The 21,590-nt window shown below is 50.5% G+C and overlaps 2 protein-coding genes across 48 annotated transcripts in view; one reads left to right on the plus strand and one right to left on the minus strand.

The window, feature by feature from the left end:
* The first annotated feature begins 1,408 nt into the window (after positions 1–1,408).
* Treh (trehalase) lies at positions 1,409–16,699 on the plus strand. 2 transcript variants are annotated; one of them, XM_021637938.2, is made up of 15 exons: positions 1,410–1,688; positions 11,686–11,786; positions 11,908–12,052; positions 12,134–12,221; positions 13,233–13,333; positions 13,452–13,544; positions 13,628–13,744; positions 13,855–13,977; positions 14,116–14,165; positions 14,294–14,488; positions 14,960–15,177; positions 15,393–15,504; positions 15,672–15,784; positions 15,992–16,045; positions 16,259–16,699. In XM_021637938.2, the coding sequence occupies exons 1-15, from the start codon at positions 1,600–1,602 to the stop codon at positions 16,397–16,399; spliced, it is 1,740 nt and encodes a 579-aa protein (XP_021493613.1). In that variant the 5' UTR covers positions 1,410–1,599; the 3' UTR covers positions 16,400–16,699. The 2 variants fall into 2 exon arrangements, with proteins under 2 accessions (XP_021493614.1, XP_021493613.1); XM_021637939.2 differs by lacking the exon at positions 13,233–13,333 and having other exon boundaries at positions 1,409–1,688; positions 11,690–11,786.
* Phldb1 (pleckstrin homology like domain family B member 1) overlaps positions 16,683–21,590 on the minus strand; it is a 47,296-nt gene continuing 42,388 nt past the window's right edge. For 31 of the 46 annotated variants that reach the window (XM_021637936.2, XM_060372645.1, XM_060372640.1 and 28 more), the window contains 2 exons: positions 18,902–18,987; positions 16,683–18,053 (listed from right to left, as the gene is read on the minus strand). In XM_021637936.2, coding sequence (XP_021493611.1) covers positions 17,913–18,053; positions 18,902–18,987 — 227 coding nt within the window. In that variant the 3' untranslated portion in view covers positions 16,683–17,912. Of the gene's footprint in view, positions 18,054–18,745; positions 18,779–18,901; positions 18,988–21,590 lie in introns of all 46 variants that reach the window. The other 15 variants (XM_060372555.1, XM_060372548.1, XM_060372561.1 and 12 more) reach the window with 1 other exon arrangement.

Consider the following 21,590-nt stretch of genomic DNA (forward strand, 5'->3'; position numbering starts at 1 on the left):
TTCTATTCTATCTGAGTGACCTAGCAAAATCCCAAGGAAAAAAAATTATCAGCCAGCTAACCTGACACTGTGGACTGTGAACTCTGTACTAAGACCAAATCCTGTAAGAGGTGACAAAAACTGAGTAATTACACTTGCCTAAAGCTGCTCTGCAGCCCTTCAACCTATAACCAAACTTTGTGAGTAAGCAGCATAGTGGAATTGGAGGGTACCTCCTAACAGCCAACTATAGCTGCTGAACTTTCATCCAATCACAGGCTGAGAACAGCCCTCAGTCCTCCTGAGGCAAAAATCCCCCGGTAAGGGCTCTCACTGATACCACTTTTATTGTTTATAAATTTGCTTTTGCTGTCTCAAGGTGCTTCCTAATTCCTGAATTCCTTCTTTGTCCAAGTAGACACTGCTCAGTGTAATTTGTCTGGTTTTTCGTTTAGCAATGGCAAACATTTCTCAGGTGGCCACCAGCCTCAGCCCTACAGGAAAGGACATGACAATCACAGCACTCAGAAGTGACTGCTGCCAGTAAGCTCCTCCCTCATTGGCACTCTCCCTTCCTCCTCTTCCTCCTCCTCCTTCTTCTCTCTCTCTCTCTCTCTCTCTCTCTCTCTCTCTCTCTCTCTCTCTTTTGAGACAAGGCTTCTCTGTGTAGCCTTGGCTGTCCTGGACTCCCTTTGTAGACCAGGCTGGCCTTGAACTCACAGAGATCCGCCTGCCTCTGCCTCCCTGAGTGTTGGGATTACAGGTATGCACCACCACTCACAACTCAGGTTCTCCTTAGGGAACTGAATGTCTCTGTGTCTTGCCAAAACTTTTCCTTTATGTACACTGATATTTTGATTGCATGGGTATCTGTGTGGAGTCAGATCCCCTGGAACTGGAGTTACAGGCAGTTGTGAGCTGCCATGTGGGTGCTGGGAATTGAACCTGAGTCCTCTGGAAGAGCAGCAGGTGCCCTTAACTGCTGAGCCATCTCTCCAGCTCCTCAGCAAAACCTTTTCACTAACTGGTGCCAACATGTCCCTCCAGCCTGTCACACCACCTTCCCCTGCACTGATGCCAAGTCTCTGAATGTCCCATATGAGGGAATGGCCTCCTGACAGTATTCCTCAAGACTCACTTCAGATACCATCTTACAGTGGGTCTTCCTGTGTCCCCACAATGTCTCCTGTGAAGAACAGTGAGGGTCTGAGTTTGACGTTGCGTTGGAGGGGAAGACTTGAGCCATTCTGTTTAAAATGATAAAAGAAATGGTCCCTTCTGATGTTAGTGACTTGGGAGCCACACACAGACTTCCTGTCTAACTCATACATGGCTGACCTCAGTTGTGGCCCTGGCCCTTGGCTGCCCACCATGTGACTCTGAGAAAAGTCGCCGAGCTTGTGACACCAGTTGGGATTGAGAAATGGAAGAAACAAACAGTAATGGTGGCCAGCGGGGTAGTGACCACTGTGGCTGGTAAGCAGAAGCAGTGAGCAGTCCACCGGAACACGAAGCACCTCAGATGGCCACACCTCATGGCCTGGACTTTGGCTGACCTGGGAAGGCAAGCCAGAGGTGCCATTCAGGGCTTGTTCACTTGGTTCCAGCCACAGTGGATGGATGACCAGGATGACCTGGGAGCTGCACCTGCTGCTTCTGCTGGGGCTGGGATTCAGGTCCCAGGAGGCCCTACCACCACCCTGTGAGAGGTAGGAGTAAGGAGAAGCTGGGTGTAGGAGGAAGGGGAGGGTGAGCTTTTGGTTTTGTTTGTTTGTTTTGTTTTTCGAGAAAGGGTTTCTCTGTGTATCCCTGGTTTTTCCTGAGACTTTGTAGACCAGGCTGGCCTATAACGAACTCACAGAAACCTGCCTGCCTCTGCCTTCTGAGAGCTAGGATTAAAGATGTAGGCTTGGCGGTACACACCTGTAATCCCAGCACTCGGGGAGCCAGAGGCAGGCACATTTCTGTGAGTTCGAGGCCAGCCTAGACTACAGATGGACTCCAGGACAGAGAGAAACCCTGTCTCAAAAAAAAAAAAAAAGGCAGCTGTGGGCCACCATGCCTGGCTTGGTTTTGTTTTGATTTTTGAGGGCAAGGACAGAAAGCTGCAATGAAAGCTCACCCTCTAAGGGCCAGCATCTCAGGGAGAAAGGGAGAAATAATTTGGGCTTTCAGGGGGTAGATCCTGTGCCAGACACCAAAATTTACTGTGTTGGAACAAGCTAGAACTTTGAGGCAGCCTCTATGTGACCCCAAAGCTGTTGACCAAAGCCGGCCCTCCGTGCAGCTGGCCAGAGCTCACCATCCAAGCTGCTCCTTGGATTGAGCTGGGCTGTTCCCTCCATTGTTCTAGCAAAACTTTCCTAGCCCGGTGTGAGGGGAGTCTAGGGCCTGTCAAGAGCCCATGGGGTTTAGCTTACCCTGCTGCTCTCTCTCTCTCTCTCTTTCTGTGGCCCAGGGCAAGTCAAACCTTTCTCCAGCAAATACAAAGACGAGGGTGCCATCCTGCCTCCTGGTTATGGTGCCTTCCACTCTACCCCCACATCACCAACTCGCTCAAGAAGGGTGAAAACAGAGCCTCGGAGGGGAAAGAGAAGCTGGGGAGCTAAGCAGGGAATAAGCAGAAGGGTGTTAGGATGGGGCGAGCCTCAGAGGAGGCAATGAACAAACAGAACCGTGGAAGGAGCCAGCTTTGAGCAGAAGGAGACAGCAAGGCAGAGAGCCTGCAGGGCAAAGGCTCTGGGATGTCTTCCAAGGGTCACAAAGTCCCGTGTAGCCTGGACTATAGAACCAGGCCCTGATGTAGAGATGGCTCTAGGGAAAAGGAGACCAGGCCCCGTGGGCTGGTGGCAGGACTGAAGATTCTGCAGGGGATGCGTTTTGAAGACTGAGCTGTGAAGACTTATTGAGGACCAATCGAGGGAGTGTGAAAGGAAGGGAAGGACGTGGAGTAATTGCTAGGACTTGTTTGATCAGAAGCAGTCAGGATTTCAGAGTGACAGTTCAATCTGGTTTCTTGTGTCCTGTTGGACTATCTGCAGAGTGAAGACCATGCTGCTTGTCCCTGAGGCCAGTGGCATGTCAGTGGTCTCCCGAGACAGTCACATGTGCACTTGCGGATGAAAGCCATTGATGGAACAGACATAGGGTAGTCTAGGAGAGAAGAAGCTCAACCTTCCAGCAGTCCTCTCTCTCCCAGGGAATGTGCTCATGAAGTACCCAAGAGGCTCCCAAGTCTCCGAGTTTGGCTTTCTTTTGGGGGTCATTGACGGTGACCTCTCTAGCTCTCTAGGTTAAACTGATAGTGTGTGGCCTGTTGCCCCTCCCATAAATCACAACATTAGCCTAAGATAGCCGTAGAGCTTGAAAGCACTCACCAGGCTACATGGTTTGCTGTCTTAGCCCTGGGCTCTCAGGAGACTTGGCCGTGTGCCCGCCTGTGCAGGCAGTGCTTTTCTGCTGTGTGATGAGGAATCTGAGGAGTCTTCCTCTTGGTTTCCCGGCAGGCTATGTCTAAGCCCTTGGAATTTCTCAGATGATAGGCTCAGCATGGGCCTTGATGGCTTATGGAAATAAGGTGACTTTCGGCATGCCCCCAGGGGGCGCATGCCTCTAGGATGACTCAGGATGGGGGCAGCCACTCCAGAAACACAAGAAATTAAGAAACTTGGACTTTTGGGTCACAAGATATCATTTGACCTTCAGGAAAAGGAAGGTTCCTGGACACTGCATTCAATCACATGGCCAGTGACTCAGATAATTGTGCTCTTTGTAACGAACCCTGACCAAATCTCTGGATTCCAGACACTGGTGAAGCTTTCTGGGTTGGAGGCACACCAGTGAATTGGCTGAGTGAAGCATCTTGGTTCCACAGTGAGGAACATCTCAGTGGTCAAGAGTCTCCCCACCCCCACCCAGCAGTGTCTTCATTTGGCTCATCCTGATTTGCTCCCAGTAAGAAAAATAGAACTGGGCTGGGCGTGTCCTTAATGCCTCAGGTAGGCAGAGGCAGGCAGACCTCTGAGTTCAAGGCCAGCATGGTCTACAGAGCAAGTTCCAGGACAGCCAGGGCTACACAGAGAAACCCTATTATGAAAAGCAAAAACAAGAGAAAAATGTTATCACAAGTGTAGTGGTGGTTTCCTGGGTTCTGGGTTCTAACAAATTTTATGGAATCTGAGGACCAAAGGACCTGCCACATTTATACTCAGTTCCTCCTAAGCTTATTGCTGTCCTCTTCATTAAAAAGGGCTGTCCCCTTAACCTGTGTGTGGAATTGCATGTCTCCAAGTGGCTTGCACCAGAATTAAATTGCAGTTGGTGTTAGTGTATGATTTAGGAGAAAAAGGAAGGAAACAAAACGAAACAAAACACCCTAGGTGATGAGGAGTTTTCACTCCTGGGTGACCACAGGATTGCTTTGGCACTGAAGAACATTTGTACCAGGCTCAGCGCACTCCTTTAATTCAAGCACTGCTGAGGCGGAGACAAGTAGACCTCTGTGAGTTCAAGGCCAACCTGGCCTAGCTTGTGAGTTCCAGAATAGCCAAGGCCACATTGAGAGACCCTATTTATCTCAACAACAACAAAACCAAACTCACAAGAAACCAAACAAACAGAAGTGTTGTGCTGTGTTAGTGGGTTTTGAGATGATGGCTCTAATTCCTAGGGAACTGACTCCCCGATATGTGAGGCAAAGGACACCAATAAGAAACAAGCAGGACTGGAGAGACGGCTCAGGGCTTAAGAACACACTCTACTCTCCCAGGGAATTGGAGTTCGGGTCCCAGCACCCACACTTGGCAGCTCACACCCTCCTGTAACTCCAGTTCCAAGTAGCTCCACCCCTTCTGACTCCGGGGGCACCTGCACTCACATTCCTGTGTTTGTACACCCATATGCACTCTCTCTCTCTCCTTCTCCCCCCTCTCCCCCCTCCTCTCAAGGAGCTCTAAAAAAGACCAACTACACGAGTAGGACATGGGATGTAGAGGGCCTGCCCTAGCATGAGCGAAGCCTTGGGTTTGATCCCAGTACTGCAGAAGCAAGGCATGGTGGCACCTACTTCTAATCCCAGCTCTTGGGAGGTAGAGGCAGGAGGATTGCAAGTTCAAAGTCAACCTGAAGGTCATCCTCATGTAGCTACCTTGGGCTACATGAGACCCCGTCTCAAAAACTAAACCAGGAACTGACGGGATGGCTCGGTGGGTCTCATTGTGTGGTCCAGGCTGACGTCGATCTCTCAACCTTCCTTCTTCACCCATTTAAGTATGGGAGTATAGGCATGCACGAACCCCCCCCCCCCCCGCCCCAGGAGCTGTTCACCTTCTGGTCGGCAGAGAATGGGCCTTGGAGCAGTAGCCTTTGAACACCTTCCCAGCATAATTGCTGATACTTTGGACTAGGGAACTGCCAGCCAGTGGGGTAATTAGTAGCTTGCTATCAGATATTAGTTGAAATTTCCCCTAAAACTAGAGGCCGTGAGATACTGCTGATACACGAAAGACTATGGCATCCGGACCATGTTGAAGCTCTCAGAGAGAGAGGGGCTGTGCCCTATGGACACTCTCAATAAACCCACAGTTTGTGTAATCTGATGTCCATTCCGAGGTGAACGTGGAGCACCCTGTTTTGGTTGAAGGGAATAAGAACTCAATTCCATGGGCTGAATTAAGAGTCTTTGCCTATAAGTTTGGGTTTTACCAACTCTTGAGTGGGGACTAATATCCCGGATCATAATGGTCAGGAGGAAAGATAATGGCAAAAACTCTGTGACCTTTAAAGGTGTGAGGCTCAGTTGGTAGAACACAAGCCTAGCATACAGGAAGTTGATCCCTAGCACCGCATAAATGCGGCAGTGTGGTCCATTCCTCTAATCCCAGCACTCGGGAGGTGGAAGCAGAAGGATTGGAAGTTCAAGGTCATCCTTGGCTCCATATCTAGTACAGGGCCACTCCAGGATAAGACCCTGAATGCGGGACGAGGAGGAAGCTGGGAACAGGCAGTGAAGACGTGTCTTGTACAGCAGGGAATAATGAGAGATAAAGGCGTGAAAGGCCGGCCTGCACACGCTCACATAAGTGCCAGCGTTCGGGAGCTCTAGCACACTGTTAGTACAGGCCTCTGCTTTTCTGGTGCCTTCGAAAGCAGGTGTGGGAGGATGCCGGCCTGACTAGCCAGTTCTTCCCATGGGGGAAGGGAACAGTAAAGCTGTTGTTTTCTTGTCATCTGAGCTTGCTCTTCTTTACCTGATGCCACTGTCCCAGCAGGGCCACATCTACTAGTGCCAGAATCCAGGGTGGTTCCCAAGCAAGGAAATGAAACTGTGCTTATCAATAAAAATTCCCACGCCAGCCATTTGTAACCAGTTACTCCAAACCGTAAGCAGCCTGAAGATCCTCAAACTTGTCACAAGCATCTGAGTGAGGGCGGCTTTAGTAGTGTGGAGCCTGATTTGTATCAGAACTGAATTGCCTACATCACAGCTATGCTGACCTTGGCCATGATTTTTGTTTGTTTGTTTGTTTTTTGAGTCAGGGTTTCTCTGTGTAGCCTTGGCTGCCCTGGACTCATTTTATAGACCAGGCTGGCCTCAAACTCACAGAAATCTGCCTGCCTCTGCCTTTCCAAGTGCTGGGATTACAGGCATACACCAATGTACCTGGTTGATTATTTTTAAATAATCAGTTCTATTTTTTTATTTTATTTTTTTTTTTGAGACAATGTCTCTCTATGTAGCCCCGGCTGTCCAGTAACTCACTACATAGACCAGGCTGGCCTCAAACTCATAGAGCTCTTCCCAAGCACTGGGATTAAAGATGTTTCCCACCATGCCTGGCCCATACTTTGATTTGTTTGTTTGTTTGTTTTATGTTTGGGAGTGTTTTGCCTGCATGTAAGCTCATCATATGCACGCAGTGCCGGTGGAGGTCAGAGAGGGTATCAGATACTCTGAAACTGCAGTCAGAGATGGTTGAGGGCCATCAAGTGGGTTCCGGGAACGAAACCCAGGTCCTCTGCAGGAATAGCAAATGTTCCTAACTGATGAGCCAACACTCCAGCCCAGCTGGCCAAGACTCTTAGGACTGCACCATCCTATATGTCTGGACATTTCCACTTAATGTAGAACTTACCCAAAAGACACAGCGGTGGGACCCGTTGGTCTATGACAGTATCTGAAGGAATCGGCCAAGACTAGTGACAGGGTTAAAGGAGCTTTCAGTCTTACTTAATGACCTCTAGGAATATGTTCTGCGCTAACTCTTTGCTCTGCTTGATGTGTTACTGTGCTGTAGACAAGCCTGGTAGCACCGCACAGCTCAGAGACTACTGCAGCTCTTCTCAGGCCCGTCTGTTCTCTTGGAGCTCTGTCTAGAGGATGCTTTTGCTCAGTCTCCCAGTGTATCTGATCGTCAGTACCATGCCATCAAATGAGTTACTTAAACCAGGTAGTTAAGCCTATCAGTGATGTCAGCAACCTCATTGTATCACAGTGCCGTTCAGCTTCGCTAGCTATAGACAAGTCTGTGAAAATTACGCAGAAAACATTTCTGGGCCTCATCTGTTTATGGGGAGGGATTTTGATTATTTTCTGGATTCCCGGTTGGGCTGGGAACAAAATCAATCTCCCTGTGTCTGTTCAAACGCGTGGACCAAAATTGGCCCCCACGGTGCGTCATTATACCACAGAGGCCAGGCCTTCCAAAAGGGAAGACACAAACATCCTCAGGAGAGTACCTAGTGATCCTTCCTAGTGTTCCAAGGGCTGTGCCTTCTGACCCTTGGAGCAAGGGAGGTCAGAGTGCGGGAGAGCATTTTGGAAGCCTCCGTGGAATAAGGTAGAAGGCCGTGAGATTGTCCCTCGAGCCCTGGCAGCTGCGGTGGAGGGTGCTGCCATAACTACTTTGGCCTCAGTATGCATTAAATAATCAGGAGGCCCGGCGGGGGCAGTGCACTGCCCGTCCCCAGGGCTGGAGCCTGGCATTATCTAGCATTATTCATGGACTTGGCCTGACCCTCCTCTTCACTTCTCCAACCTTTGTTCCCATCCTGGGAGAGATCTGCTCGCTCTAATTAATCAGTCTTTTCCTCTGAATGCCTCTCCTCATTTAAAGTAAGTCCCAGCTGAGCTCGAGGACACACCTTTGTAAATCTCAGCACCCAGGAGGCTTCAACAAGAGGATCTAGAATTTGAGACCAGCCTGAGCTACACATAGTAACAACCAACCTTAAAAAATAAAATAAAACAAAAGGCAGAGGCAGGTGGGGCTTTGTGAATTCAAGGCCAGCCAAGTTAACTTAGTGAGATCCTGTCTCAAAAATAAACAGGTAAAGGAGCAAGGAACTAGAAAGGTGGCTCATTAGTTAAGAGCCCTTGAGAGAACCTGAGTTCAATTCCCAACATGTCCATTCGATGTGAAGTCATTTGGCCCACTGGTGTCTTCTGGGGACTGTATCCTCCCTTGCACTTTTCCTTCCTTCCTTCCTTCCTTCCTTCCTTCCTTCCTTCCTTCCTTCCTGCCTTCCTTCCTTTCTTCCTTCCTTCCTTTCTTTCTTTCCTTCTCTTTCTTTCCTTCTTTCTTCCTTTTTTCTCTTTCTTTTTTTAATTAAAAAGTATATGGGCTGGTTGAAAAAATGGTTCAGCAGTTAAGAGCACTAGCTGTTCTTTCAGAGGTCCTGAGTTCAATTCCCAGCACCCACATTGGCAGCTCCTAGCTATCTGCAACTCTAGTCCTACAGGACCCGACACCCCCTCACAGACATACATGCAGGCAAAACACCAACACAAATAAAATACATAAATTGTTAAGAAGTGTATGGGCATTTGCTCTGCGTGAACAAGTGCACACCATTTGTGTACCTGATGCTCACGGGGCCAGAAGAAGCATCAGATCCTCTAAAACTGGAGTTACAGACAGTTGTGAGCAGCCTTGTGGGTGCCGAGGAATTGAACCTGGGTCCTCTGGAAGGGTAGCAAATGCTCTTAATTCCCTTGGCCTGAGATTCTTTATCTAGTTCCTCCTCCTCCTCCTCCTCCTCCTCCTCTTCTTCTTCTTCTTCTTTCTTTTTTGAGTTAGGGTCCCACTATGTAGGCCTGGATGTCCTGGAATGCTATATGCAGATCAGGCTGGACTCTAACTAACAGACATCTGCCTACCACCACCACCCCTGGAATACTGGGATTAAGGGCACATCCTAACCTTTCTGACTGTTACAGTCAGGACTTCATTTAAGCCTGCATTTTCACAGCACATAGGGACTAGATAGCAAATGTGAGAGCTATCTTTCTTAAGACTTGGTCATTTTTCCAATTTTTTGGGCTCCCAAAAGGAAACTACATCCCAAATCATCAGGAATCAATTTTAAGAGAGTGACGTCCCATTCCCAAAAGGCAGGATGGGTGGGTTTTTTGGTGGTTCGGTGGGTTATGGATGTTTGTTGGCATTTAAGGGGATTGGGCTGCAAGTTGTACAATGGTCTTGATCAGGGAAGAAACAGGGTATAAGAGGCTAGACTCAGGGATTCTCTCTCTTTTTCTTTTCTCTATCCTCTCTTTCTTATGAAGGGGGAGAAGGGTTGGAAAGAAAAAAAGGAAGGATATAGAACTAATATAGAAATTATAGAAAAACAAGGTAGATTATTGAACCTACTCTTATAGATCTTTGTATATTGATACAAAATTAAGGTTATATTTGGTTACATTGGTATAGATCCTTATACAATGATACAAAATTAAGGTTACATTTTGGTTACAACATACTATGTATCAACTCTTTTTAAGCTGTTGTACCTATGTAATTCTTAAAAAGTAGATGTAAAGTTCTAGTTCTTTTGAAAGCTACTATTACTAACTGTTTAGGATAATTTAGAAATGCAAGTTAATAGTCAATCAAACTTGTGGTTTTGTTAGGTGCTAGTTTAGTTAATCACGGGTGTTTTCTAAGTTAATTAGATAGTAAATAGCTAGAGACAAACAACATCTGCCTATTCAAATATACTGAGATAGATAGATGCTCTTCAAAAACCTCAGAGATCTACAGAATATAACATTTAAAGATGTTTTATTAATTTAAAACTTTTTTGACAATAAGACATGTCAGCTCCTGGCAGCACCCCCATACTACTTCAAAGAAGATGATGAGCATCGAAGAACCTCCTTGTGGAGTTTGTGTCAAATGTGGCTAGTTGCCCCTGGGCAAGAAACTGCCCTTGCCTCAACTGCTAACAGCATGCTGCCCAAGCTGTGGCCAAGCTCTGTGGACACAAAGAAAGTCAAGTGCTGAACTATGCCAGGATGAAGTAGAGAAGTCCTTCATAATTCCTGCTTCACAGAAAAATCTGTCAGATATTCTAGGCCAGATTTGATGGCTGAGGAGATGGATGCGGAGGAATCTTGGGTGACTGCTCAGGCAGCCAGCAGTCTCTGTCATTTCTATAGTTTTGGAAGCTGCTTACTCTGTACTTCCTGTCTACTCAGGTAATATTTATCCTTCTCAAGTCTCTGATGGGGTTGAAGACTAGGTAGTTACAGTCTCACAGTTAAGCTTAAGTTGTTTAGGATTTAAGAAAATTGTTTTAAGTCTAAAAAGATGGTTTTAGTTTGGCAAATGCAAGTTATGATAGAAAGTGATTTAGATACAGAACTTTGGACTCACCAAGAGAGGACAGATACTACTTTCTCCAAGGTTACTAAATGCATATGGTCTGGATATTGTGAATGTAATTCTTATCGGACAGTATATAGTTTATTGATGTTAGAGAAAGAGTTTTTTATTTAGACAAAAGGGGGAAATGTTACAAGATAGTTGATCATATTATGAACTCCAAGATTGTGAACTGGAAAAAAAAAATCTGTTTCTTGTTGTGGTATGGCTCAGCCTTAGCACATGCCTTTAACCAAGAGCTTTCTGCTTATTCTAAACAAATAGTTGAGTTGTGGCTCGGCCCTAGCACACACCTTTAATGCAAGAGCTTTCTGTAACTGGGATTAAATAAGCTTAACCCTAGGTCAAGAGGCAAAGCAAACAACCAGTTGACAGGAAACGAATATAGGAAAAAAAGAAAAAACCATAGACAGTGAGAGGAAGTCCAGAGGATGGCTAGAGAGATGCACAGGAAGTATAAAGGAGGAACATTGAGTTGAAGAATATTTAAGACAGCAAAGAGAAGGGGAAGGAGATTTTTCCTTCTGGGATGTTGGCTGAATACTAAGGTCAGCTGGGTGTTTTCTCTTTGGTTAAAGATTTGCTAGGGCTAAGCCACACCACAACTACTTATTTGTAATAAACAGAAAGCTCTTGGGTTAAAGGTGTGTGCTAGGATTAAGCTACACCACAAGAAACAGGTTCCAGTTCACAATCTTGGGTTTGATGATGTGATCAAATATCCTGCAATATCACACCCAGCTTGGGAAAGATTTATTAATGCATTTCCACAGGCAGGCTTAAAGGTGCATGACTTTAATCCCAGTACTTCTGAGGCAGTGGCAGGTAGATCTCTGTGAATTAGAGGCCAGCCTGGTCTACATATCAAGTTCCAGGACAGCCAAGGATGCATGATAAAGATATCCTGTCATCATCAACATCACCACCACCACCACCACCACCACCACCACCACCACCATCATCATCATCACAACAACAACTAGTCATCTGTCCATACCTTAGCCCTCTCTTCTGACCACTACCACGCCCTCTATCTCTGCAGCCAGATCTACTGCCATGGGGAGCTCCTGCATCAAGTTCAGATGGCCAAACTCTACCAGGACGACAAGCAGTTTGTGGATATGTCACTGGCCGCATCTCCAGGTAAAGCCACCTTGGCTTCTCCCAAACCTTTTATCAGGCAGGTGGGGGAGCGGTATAGGTTTCCCTAATCACAGTGGGCCTCAGCATACCCACTAACTCCTTGATGTCACCTGCTCTCCAGATGAAGTCCTGCAGAACTTCAGCCAGCTGGCCCTGGCGTACAACCACAGCATCCCCAGGGAACAGCTTCTGGAGTTTGTCCAGCGGCACTTCCAGCCTGTTGGGCAGGAGCTGCAGCCCTGGACCCCAGAGGACTGGAAGGACAGGTAACCTCTCTGGAAAGAAGACTAGGAGAGGGCCTTCATGAGGGACTGCCTCCATGAACCCTGTGGGGTCCTCTCTTCTAGCCCTCAGTTCCTGCAGAAGATCTCAGATGCCAAGCTGCGTGTGTGGGCGGAAGAGCTGCACCAGATCTGGAAAAAACTGGGAAAGAAGGTAGCAGTGGCCTGGGCCTGCTTCATGGCCTGACTGACTGCTCCTGGGATGGGACAGAGCAGCGCCTGTTGGGAGCCACAGTGCCTGAAGCACAGGCATTCCCTAAGAACACAGCCCACACCTCTGAGCTCTAAACAGAAGCCTCTAGAATGCGCTTCTGACTTCAGAAGGGAACATCTGCTTCTAACTCCTCACGTCCACCTATGCAAACCGAGCCAGTCCTGCCGCCTGTGGGCTGCCTCCTGTAGCACAGAGGGCCATGGTAGAAGGTCATGTTCTCTGCCTCTCTCCCTTCCTGAGCTTCTGGGCTAGCTTCAGTCCCAAGGACAGTCATTTTGGCTGCGTATGGCCAGCCTGTGTTCAGCCCAGTGCTGAGGGACTCTCCTTCCTACCTGGTGGTTTGCCCTAAGGCTCCCCAGGACCATGCAGTCTACTGGGTACATACCTGATTCCCATTCTGCTGCTTGCTCAAAATGATTGAGGCAGGCTGAGATCCCCACCAACACACTTGGGACTGGCAGCAACGGGCAGAAGAAGGACCCAAGAGGCCCCGTGCCAATCGTCACTGCTCCCGATCCCAGCTGCCCCTGGGGAAAGGTCATGGGTTTCATCACTCTGGGAGGGGGACTGGGAGAAGGTTTTCTATTTTCTGAGTTTGGCTTCAACTAGCAATAGGAATGTTGGAGGGATCTAGGGAGACCTTAATCAACTAGCATTGTCTCATCCATTCAGCCTCATCTGGGTCACAATTATGGACACCAGCCTTGATGCCATGCTGAGTGGTCATGGCTTCAGCATACCTTCAGGTTGAGCCAGAACCCCAGAGGCTGGCGTGTGGACAGTGAGGACCCTAAGACTCGCAGGAGCTGGCCTTGACCACACAGCAAAACAGAAGGAACAACAGAACCAGCCTCCCCACCTAGGGATGCCAGGCCCTCTGCCCCTGCCCTCTGCAGCCCTCACCATCAAGGCTGGTGCTAGGCTCCCCTGTACCCTCTTTCCTGATTCCAGATGAAACCAGAAGTCCTCACACGCCCAGAGAGGTTCTCCCTGATCTACTCAGAACACCCCTTCATCGTGCCTGGAGGACGTTTTGTCGAATTCTACTATTGGTGAGTGCCCACGTCTGGAGGCTGGCAGTGGTGGGGGGAACCCAGGGCAGGCACCCTCCTGGTGGGAGTTCAGGGCAGAGGGTGAAAGCTGGGTGACGCGTGCCTGATCCCTCCCCAGGGACTCCTACTGGGTGATGGAAGGACTGCTTCTCTCTGAGATGGCCTCAACGGTGAAGGGCATGCTGCAAAACTTTCTGGCTCTGGTGAAAACGTAAGAAGGGACCTTGGGCAGTGAGCTGCGCTTGCCTTGGCCTAGCTGTTGGGCCAGGGGCTAAGCAGAGCCCCTCTCGGCAGCTACGGACACATCCCCAATGGCGGACGTGTGTATTACCTGCAACGGAGCCAGCCCCCACTCCTGACTCTCATGATGGATCGATACGTGACTCACACCAAGAATGTCACCTTCCTTCAGTGGGTACCTTGCCTGTGCTGGCCTGCACGTGTGTCCTGTGCTGGAGATTTCCCAGGGCCAAGGGCGGTGGCTCTGTACCTAGGCTGAGGTATTACTCGCTCCGCCCCAGGGAGAATATTGGGACTCTAGCCTCAGAACTGGACTTCTGGACTGTGAACAGAACTGTCTCTGTGAGCTCAGGAGGACAAAACTATACCTTGAATCTCTACAATGTCCCTTATGGGGGACCCAGGTGAGAAAGTGGCCTGCTATCGGTTCCTTGTCTGCCTTAGGTCCTCTTTTCTTGTGTGTATCAGGGTGACAGGGTAGAGGAGTCAAGATGACTTCTCTTTCTGATTGAGCGGAGGGACCTTATCCTTTTCTTTGCTAGGCCAGAGTCCTACAGCAAAGATGCAGAATTGGCAAACACTGTGCCAGAAGGTAAGCAGGGACAGGAGGAGGAAGGAGGGACGGGACGGAGGGTACTGAGCTCTGTGTACATCTGACTCTGATCTGTGGCTGCTTGCTGCAGTCACTTCTGGCCTGGGGTTGCTCTTCTGTCCTCACAGGGGACCGAGAGGCTCTGTGGGCTGAGCTCAAGGCTGGGGCTGAGTCTGGCTGGGACTTCTCTTCACGCTGGCTTGTCGGAGGCCCAAACCCTGATTCGCTTAGCAGCATCAGAACCAGCAAAATGGTACCTATTGACCTGAATGCTTTCCTGTGCCAAGCAGAGGAACTGATGAGCAGCTTCTACTCCAGACTAGGTAAGCACCCAATGAGAGGAGACTGTCTGGTATGGGCCACTGCATCGACCTTGGCCGTGGGACTGGGTGTAGGGCTCTCCAGCCAGTTTAAGCCTTCAGCATCGAGGGAAGAGAACGACAGGAGCCCTACTTATCTTCTTCACATTGCTGCCCCTTTTGTTCCATGAGGACCTCTAGGGCATGTGAGCAGGCACTGCGGTGCACACAGCAGATCTCTCTTCATTCCCCAAAGCTCTCCTTAACCCCTCAGAGTGAGAGTCCTCAGAATGGTGGACCTGGGAGCCGGGCGGAGACCATTGGTTCAAGAAGCCATTAATTCTAGTGAGAACTGGAATCACAGTCCTTGGTCCCTAGACTTAGCATGTGTGGGTACCACATATGAAAGAGGGCAATGTGAAGACACCTAAAGCCAGAGACTCAAGGGCAGTGTCCAGCGCTCTGCCTGGTGGCACTAAAGGCAGCGCCTCCCAGGGAATGACGTTGAGGCCACAAAGTACCGGAACTTGCGGGCCCAGCGCTTGGCCGCCATGGAGGCCATCCTGTGGGACGAGCAGAAGGGTGCCTGGTTCGACTACGACTTGGAAAAAGGGGAGAAGAACCTGGAGTTTTATCCCTCCAACCTTGCCCCTCTCTGGGCTGGCTGCTTTTCAGACCCTAGTGCCGCTGACAAGGCTCTCAAGTACTTGGAGGTGAGGCGACAGCAGGCGGGCCTGGCATCCTGGGGGCCGGACCCTCCCTACCTGTTGGCCATGCCCATCTTAGTCTGCAAGTCTCACTGAGGCCACTGGGAGCAGCTGTGAGGCGGGACAAGAAGGGTCTGGAGGGTCAGATCTGCCTTCCCTGAGGCCCTTGGCTCCTGCCTCAGCCACCACCCACAGTCACATCAGTGTCTGGAACCTTGTAGGACAGTAAGATCTTGACCTACCAGTACGGGATCCCGACCTCTCTTCGCAACACTGGCCAGCAGTGGGACTTCCCCAATGCCTGGGCTTCCCTCCAGGACCTGGTCATCAGAGGTAGGAAAGCTCTAACTCCAGGCCCTGGACGAAGAACACGTGGGTCCACAGGTCCAGAAAGGAGATCTGAGGACCTCAGCCTCCTTTCTGCCTTGGGGAGAGTAAGGCTGAAACTTCTGTTCTGCCCCAACTCTGGATACTCAGGCATTACCTGGGGTGGGGTCTAGGTTTGGCCAAGTCAGCTTCCCCCCGGACTCAGGAGGTGGCTTTTCAGCTGGCCCAGAACTGGATCAAAACCAACTTCAAAGTCTACTCCCAAACGTCAGCCATGTATGAGAAGGTGAGCTGGGTGGGGTACGGGTCTCATTCCATGGTTGAAATGCTGGGCCTGTGACAGGCTTTGCCAGGCCTAAGACAGCACAAGCCAGGATGGTGCGGCCCCTGCTGGCCATTCTTGGGCACTGCAGGGGCCTGAGCGACAGCCTAGCGCAGTTCTGTTCTGATCGGCTTAGGAGCAGTAACCATTACCTCACACATTTGCCCCTAGTATGACATCAGCAACGGTGGACATCCAGGTGGAGGAGGGGAGTATGAAGTTCAGGTGAGCAAGCTAGGGTGAGCTGATCAACATTTACAGGCAACTCCCTCCAGAACATGCAGCCCCCCCCAGATCTGAGATGCCCAATAGGTGGTCTATGGGCGAGATTCTGAATAGTAATCTAGTCCTGGGCTAAAAACCCTGGGAAGAGAGGATCCCGAAACAGGGCTTGGGAGCTTCAGAGATCTGACCCCCACTGTCCTGGCCTCTATCCAGGAAGGATTTGGCTGGACCAACGGACTGGCTCTGATGCTTCTGGACCGCTATGGTGACCAGCTGACTTCAGGGACCCAGTCAGCTTCTCTGGGACCCCACTGCCTAGTGGCTGCCCTTCTTCTCAGCCTTCTGCTACAGTGACAAGGACAAGCATGGCCTTACTGCCTGTGTGTGCTCCTCTGGCTCTGGCCCCTGGCTCATTAAAGCTCTTCTTCCCCCCTCCTCTGCACCCCACCCCCATCCTGAGCTGTCCTGCTCAGAGTGTACCGAAGCAAGAAGTGATTAGGAGGTGGAGACTGGGGGACTGGATTCCCTCCTGTAACCTTCGGTGGTAGGGTGGAAAGTTCCACTCTTGCGAAAACTGAATGCTGATGCCCGAAGTCCCCCACTCGGTTCCACACACACCTGGACACCCACACAAATGTACATAGTCAAAATGCCTTTATTGTTCTGCTGAAATGCTTACAAATACTGCAAAACACCCAGCCAGGCCCAGCAACCCGGGCCCAGTGCTGGGGAGGGCTGGGAAGGTGGCTTAGTGTTAAGGCGCAAAGGCTGAGGCCAGCCAGCTGGAGACTTGATCCTCGGCTCTCCTTTCCCATCACTCTTGGGAGACTGAAGGGAGGGTAGCACAGCTCAGGGCTTCTGCTTCTGCCCTCCCCACCCCCAGCTCAGGCTTCTCTCTGGGTGCCCAGAAAGAAGGGCTATCGGGAACTGGCCCTGTCAGAATGGGAGGACAGCCCTCTCAGCTTCCTCTCCCCTCAGTGCTGCTGTTCCTCTGGTCTTGGATCCCCGGAAATCATCCCTTCTGGCTCTAAGCAAGGCACAGTGGAAGGGAGAGGGCTGGACTGGGGGCTGGAGACACACTGCAGCAGGGAGGTATTCCGTCTCCTCCCACCACATGACAGGCCCCCCAGGCCTGGGTCGGAGAGATGATGGCACATACCCTCATGTGGCCCACAGCTGAAGCAGTGGGCAGAGCTACAGTGTGGCCATGGCAATTAGTGTGTAACCATGGTGACGAAGCAGTCACCACGGAAACGACGGGGATGGTTTGCAACAAGACACAGGGCTGGACCTCAAGGATGACACCTGAGGTCTCTGGTCCTTGAGCAAAGTAGCGAAAACTATGGAGGGGGTGAACGAGGAGGCAGAACAGGGATGGGAAGTACAGGCCTGAGCTGCTTCCCAACTCTACCCGTGGGTCTGCTCAGCTCCCCCCAGGCCCCTGCAGAAGTGTGGGATGAGAAGGGGATCTTTGGCAGATTCTGGTACCATAGTTTGTCCTCTACAAAGAGAAAAGCTGGGGTGAGCAGGCGTCAGGACAGAGCTGAGAGGCCAGTTCTGCGACACTCTTCAGCCTGCCGGACCCTGGAGGGAACTCGGCACTTTTGGGCTCCCAGGAGGTAACGAGGCCTCCCCCTCTTCCTTTCCACTCTGCTGGCTCTTTAGGGACCGGAGCCCAGTTCTCAAGCACCAAACTCCTTACAGAACAATTAGTCTTCTTGCACAAAAGCCCTGGGGTACTCTACGACATCCTGAGCCTCTGTGACCCAGTGCCCAGGGTGCCACTGTCTCCAGGGACAAGCAGAGCAGCAAGTGGCAGGGCGTGGGGTCCTGGGGCTGACCTGGGGACCCAGGAGGTGCCTGGGAGTTAGTTCATAAACTGAGTGTAGCCCTCGGCTCCGGTGACAATGACATCCATCCAGATGCGCATGGCCTCTGCGGACGGGGCCACCATGTAGTACAGCCGGTCATGGGTCTTCACACAGAAGGTGAGGGCTGGATTCGGACTCTGCAAGGCAGGACAGGAAGTGCTAAGATGGGGAGGGGAGGGTCCATGCATAGTTACCTGCCTAGCCTGCTTTTCTCCTCAAAGTCCCCCAGGAGGCCCTGAACGTAAGGCCGAGTCTCAAACAGGCCAGAGCCTGGTCCTCAAGGGTCCAGAGGTTTGCGTTCTAACACAAGGCTCTCTAACCCTTGCAACCGCAACAGGGGCATACCTCAGTTCCAAAGTTAACACAAGAGAATCTGTCAGAAGGGTTGTCCCAGCGAGAACCAGATTCTCCTCTAAGCCAAAAAGTGGCAGGAAAAGGTTGTAAGTAGGATGCTGGTGCAGACCACAGAGGGACAGAGGTCAGGGGTTGGGGGGAGGGGCTGGCAAGAGAGAGGGCAACTTTGCATAAGGCTGGCTCAGCCTCTAACACATCCTTTTATCAAGTTGCCCTCTCCAAGCTAGTGCCTGCACATCCCCCTACCACCCCTTTAATCCCCTTGTCCATGCTGTCTGTGCCCTCAGAGCTACACCAGCCATCCTGGCCTGAGAGGGAGGCAACAAGCGGGCTCCAATCCACAGGAGCTCCTTGCTCTCTCCTCTCTCTGGCCTGGAGCAAGTTAGAGGGATGGAGGAGGGGGTCAGGGGTCAGAGGGCACAGGAGCTGTTAATACGAGCAGTTCTGGTTATTGGCAATGTGGGGTTGAGGGTACCTCAGTCACCATAGTGAAGTGGAAAAACCTTTTCTGGGAGGGGGAGAGGAAGAAAGGAAGAGAAAACTGGTAAAGAGGGAGAGCGAAGGGCAGGCTGGGTGACACCCCTTCCTGGTGGCTATCCCTGCAGCCGAGCGCTGGACCGCCCTGCCTCACCTTGGCTGCGCTGCGCAGGTGGTCATAGTACACTTCCTCGATGGCCTGGAAGTAGATGACCCCCTTCAGCTTCGTTTCATGTTTGTCTGCAAAAGAAGGAGGGCCGGGCTGAGTGGGACAGAGCATGGGGTGCCCTGAGCCTGAGGCCACTTCCTCAACTGGGGAGTGGCTTACAGTCTTGGCCTCTAAGACTCCAAAATGGCGTCTAAGAGGGGACCCTAAAGATAATGTAGATGAGAACTCTGTTGAGATGCGATCTACCGCAAGACAACATTACAGAACTGGCAAGAAGCGTTAGGAATGAAGGTGGGAGCAGAACTGTTATGGAGAAGTTGACCACATGGGTCAAACAGGGCACTTGGAACCCTAGCAATCTGCTCAAGCAGGATGATCTTGAGCTCCAGGCCAGCCTAAGTGACATATTAAGTAGTATCTCTAAAAGAATTACATTTTAAACATAAACACAAATAATAAATAAATTAGAAAGACCTTGACCTCAGCACTAAGGAGGCAGAGGCAGGTGGAACTCAGAGGCCAGCCTGGTTTACCCAGTAAGTTCCGGGCCAGACGGAGGCTGCATAAATGAGATCTTGGGTCAATAAATGGGCAAACAACAACAAAAATTAGTTTACCTGAGGTATAGAACAGATTTACAATAGTCACACTAAAAAGTTAGACTCGACCACATGATGGAATATTACATAGCTGATGTTATATAAGATGGCACGGACTCTGTGTGTGTATGGTATATACGCATACGTGTGAGGATGTGCACGCCCGTGTATACTCCAGAGGCCAGAGGAAGACGCCACTCTCTGCCATACTCCCTTGAGACAGGTCTCTCACTGAAACTGGAGCTGGGGTGCCACCAGCGAACCTCAGCACTCTCTCTGTCTCCATCCGTCACAGCGCAGGGGTGACAGGTATGCATGGGGCACTGGGTACAGGGATTCGCACTCAGGTCTCATGCTTGAACAGCATGTGTTCTTACCCATGAGGCCATCTCCACAGCCCCAAGAAACACCTGATACAGGCGTGGGCCTCTGTCAAATGCACCAACTGTAAGTAGACAGTTGGAGCTCTATCTGAAACCAAAAGATCGCTAGGACACCTTGAGAGGCAAACGGGAGAATATTTTAGCTGCCACCGGGGATAAGAGTGTTGTTCATCTGAATGTGCGCTCACCTATAATCCCTGAATTTGAGAAACACAGGCAAGAGGATAAAGAGTTCAAGGTCAGTTCCGACTACACAGTGAGCTTTAGGCCACTGTGGGTTACACGAGACAGTATCTCACTAAAAGAAGAAGAAGAAAGAAAAAGGAAAAGCTCCTATTACCCATATTACTTGGTGGAGACAAACTTTTTCATGTTTTGATTTTTTTTAACACATACAGATGTTTATCTCATGTTATTAAAGGAGAGAAGGAACGCTGGAGGGCTACAGCTCCGTTGTTAACACGCATGCCTAGCAAACACAGAGCCCTGGGTGGTAAAATCCGACCATCACGAACCCCCAGCATGATGGCAGCTGGCGAGTTAGATAGCTCAGCGGTGAAGAGCACCCACATCAGAGAGCTCACAAAACACCTGGAACGGCAGCTCCACCAGCATCAGTGCCTCCGCAGGCACCTGTACACACGCATATATATATGTGTGTGTGCATATACATGTATGTATGTATACCTTTAAACTACTTTTTAATCTTAAAAAAAATACAGGCATGGCGCTTCACACTCGCAGCCCCAGAACTTGGGAAGTAGAGGCAGGAAGATTAGAAATCCAGGGGTTATTATCACCAATATAGCAAATTCAAGGCCAGCATGGGCTATAGGATAGATAGTCTGTCCCAAAGAGGAAAACACAGGCAACAGAAGGAAGCAGCCACAGAGCTAGGGAGCATGCAGCTCAGTGGTAGAGCACTTCCCTTGAAGCACAAAGCTGCAGGTCTGATTCCCCAGCAGGGGGTGGTGGGGAGGAACAGGGAGCTACGGATACACTGAGCCCCACTGGGCTCCTCAAGGCTTTCTGCTCATTCATGTGAGTAGCATGTAGGATACACACAGCATCCAACCAACATTTGAGGTCGGGGCGGCTGCAGGGAGGAGGGTGAACTGTCAGGGCAGGGATGACCCAGTTGGTATGCAAGAAGGGGAGCAGCTGATGACAATCACAGACCACATGGTACAACCGTCACCCTCTGCCACCAGCCTACAGGCAATGCCAGTCACTGAACTCAGAAGTGACAGCTATTCGTAAGCTCTTCCCATGGGTCCCTCCCCACACTCCAGGTTACTTCAGGCCCAGATCCCTGCCCCAGCCTCCGGCTCTGCCACTCATCTGCCCCGATGCTGACTGACAGCTTTGGAAGCTTCAGCGCCTCAGCGCACAACCCTCTCTGACGGTTCCTTTGGCACAGACTGATGCCAACACATCCCTCCCACCTGTCTCACAACCTTTTCCACGCTGGATTCTGTGGAGTCAGCTGAGCTTCTCACTGTGCCCTCAGCAGACCCACTCTTTATACTCTTCCCGCCCACGTGGGAACCTTCAAGACCCGCTTCGGACCACTCCAACACACCATCACGAATCCTCAGCACAGAACTCGAACACCAACTCTGAGCCTGTTATCCACACCTATGTCCTCCTGCGAGGGCAACGGCTATGTGCCAGGCACAGATAGGTGCTCAG

This window comes from Meriones unguiculatus, chromosome 1 (assembly GCF_030254825.1).
Source record: "Meriones unguiculatus strain TT.TT164.6M chromosome 1, Bangor_MerUng_6.1, whole genome shotgun sequence".
In the NCBI taxonomy this organism is placed as follows: Eukaryota; Metazoa; Chordata; class Mammalia; order Rodentia; family Muridae; genus Meriones; species Meriones unguiculatus.

What these genes read in the sequence shown, in the direction of transcription:
- Treh (XM_021637938.2), top strand. Translation starts at nt 1,600, where the DNA reads ATGACCAGGATGACCTGGGAGCTGCACCTGCTGCTTCTGCTGGGGCTG. An exon ending in CTACCACCACCCTGTGAGAG is followed by an intron (nt 1,689 to 11,685) that starts GTAGGAGTAAGG and finishes CTATCTCTGCAG; the next exon opens with CCAGATCTACTGCCATGGGG. An exon ending in CAGCTTCTACTCCAGACTAG is followed by an intron (nt 14,489 to 14,959) that starts GTAAGCACCCAA and finishes AGCGCCTCCCAG; the next exon opens with GGAATGACGTTGAGGCCACA.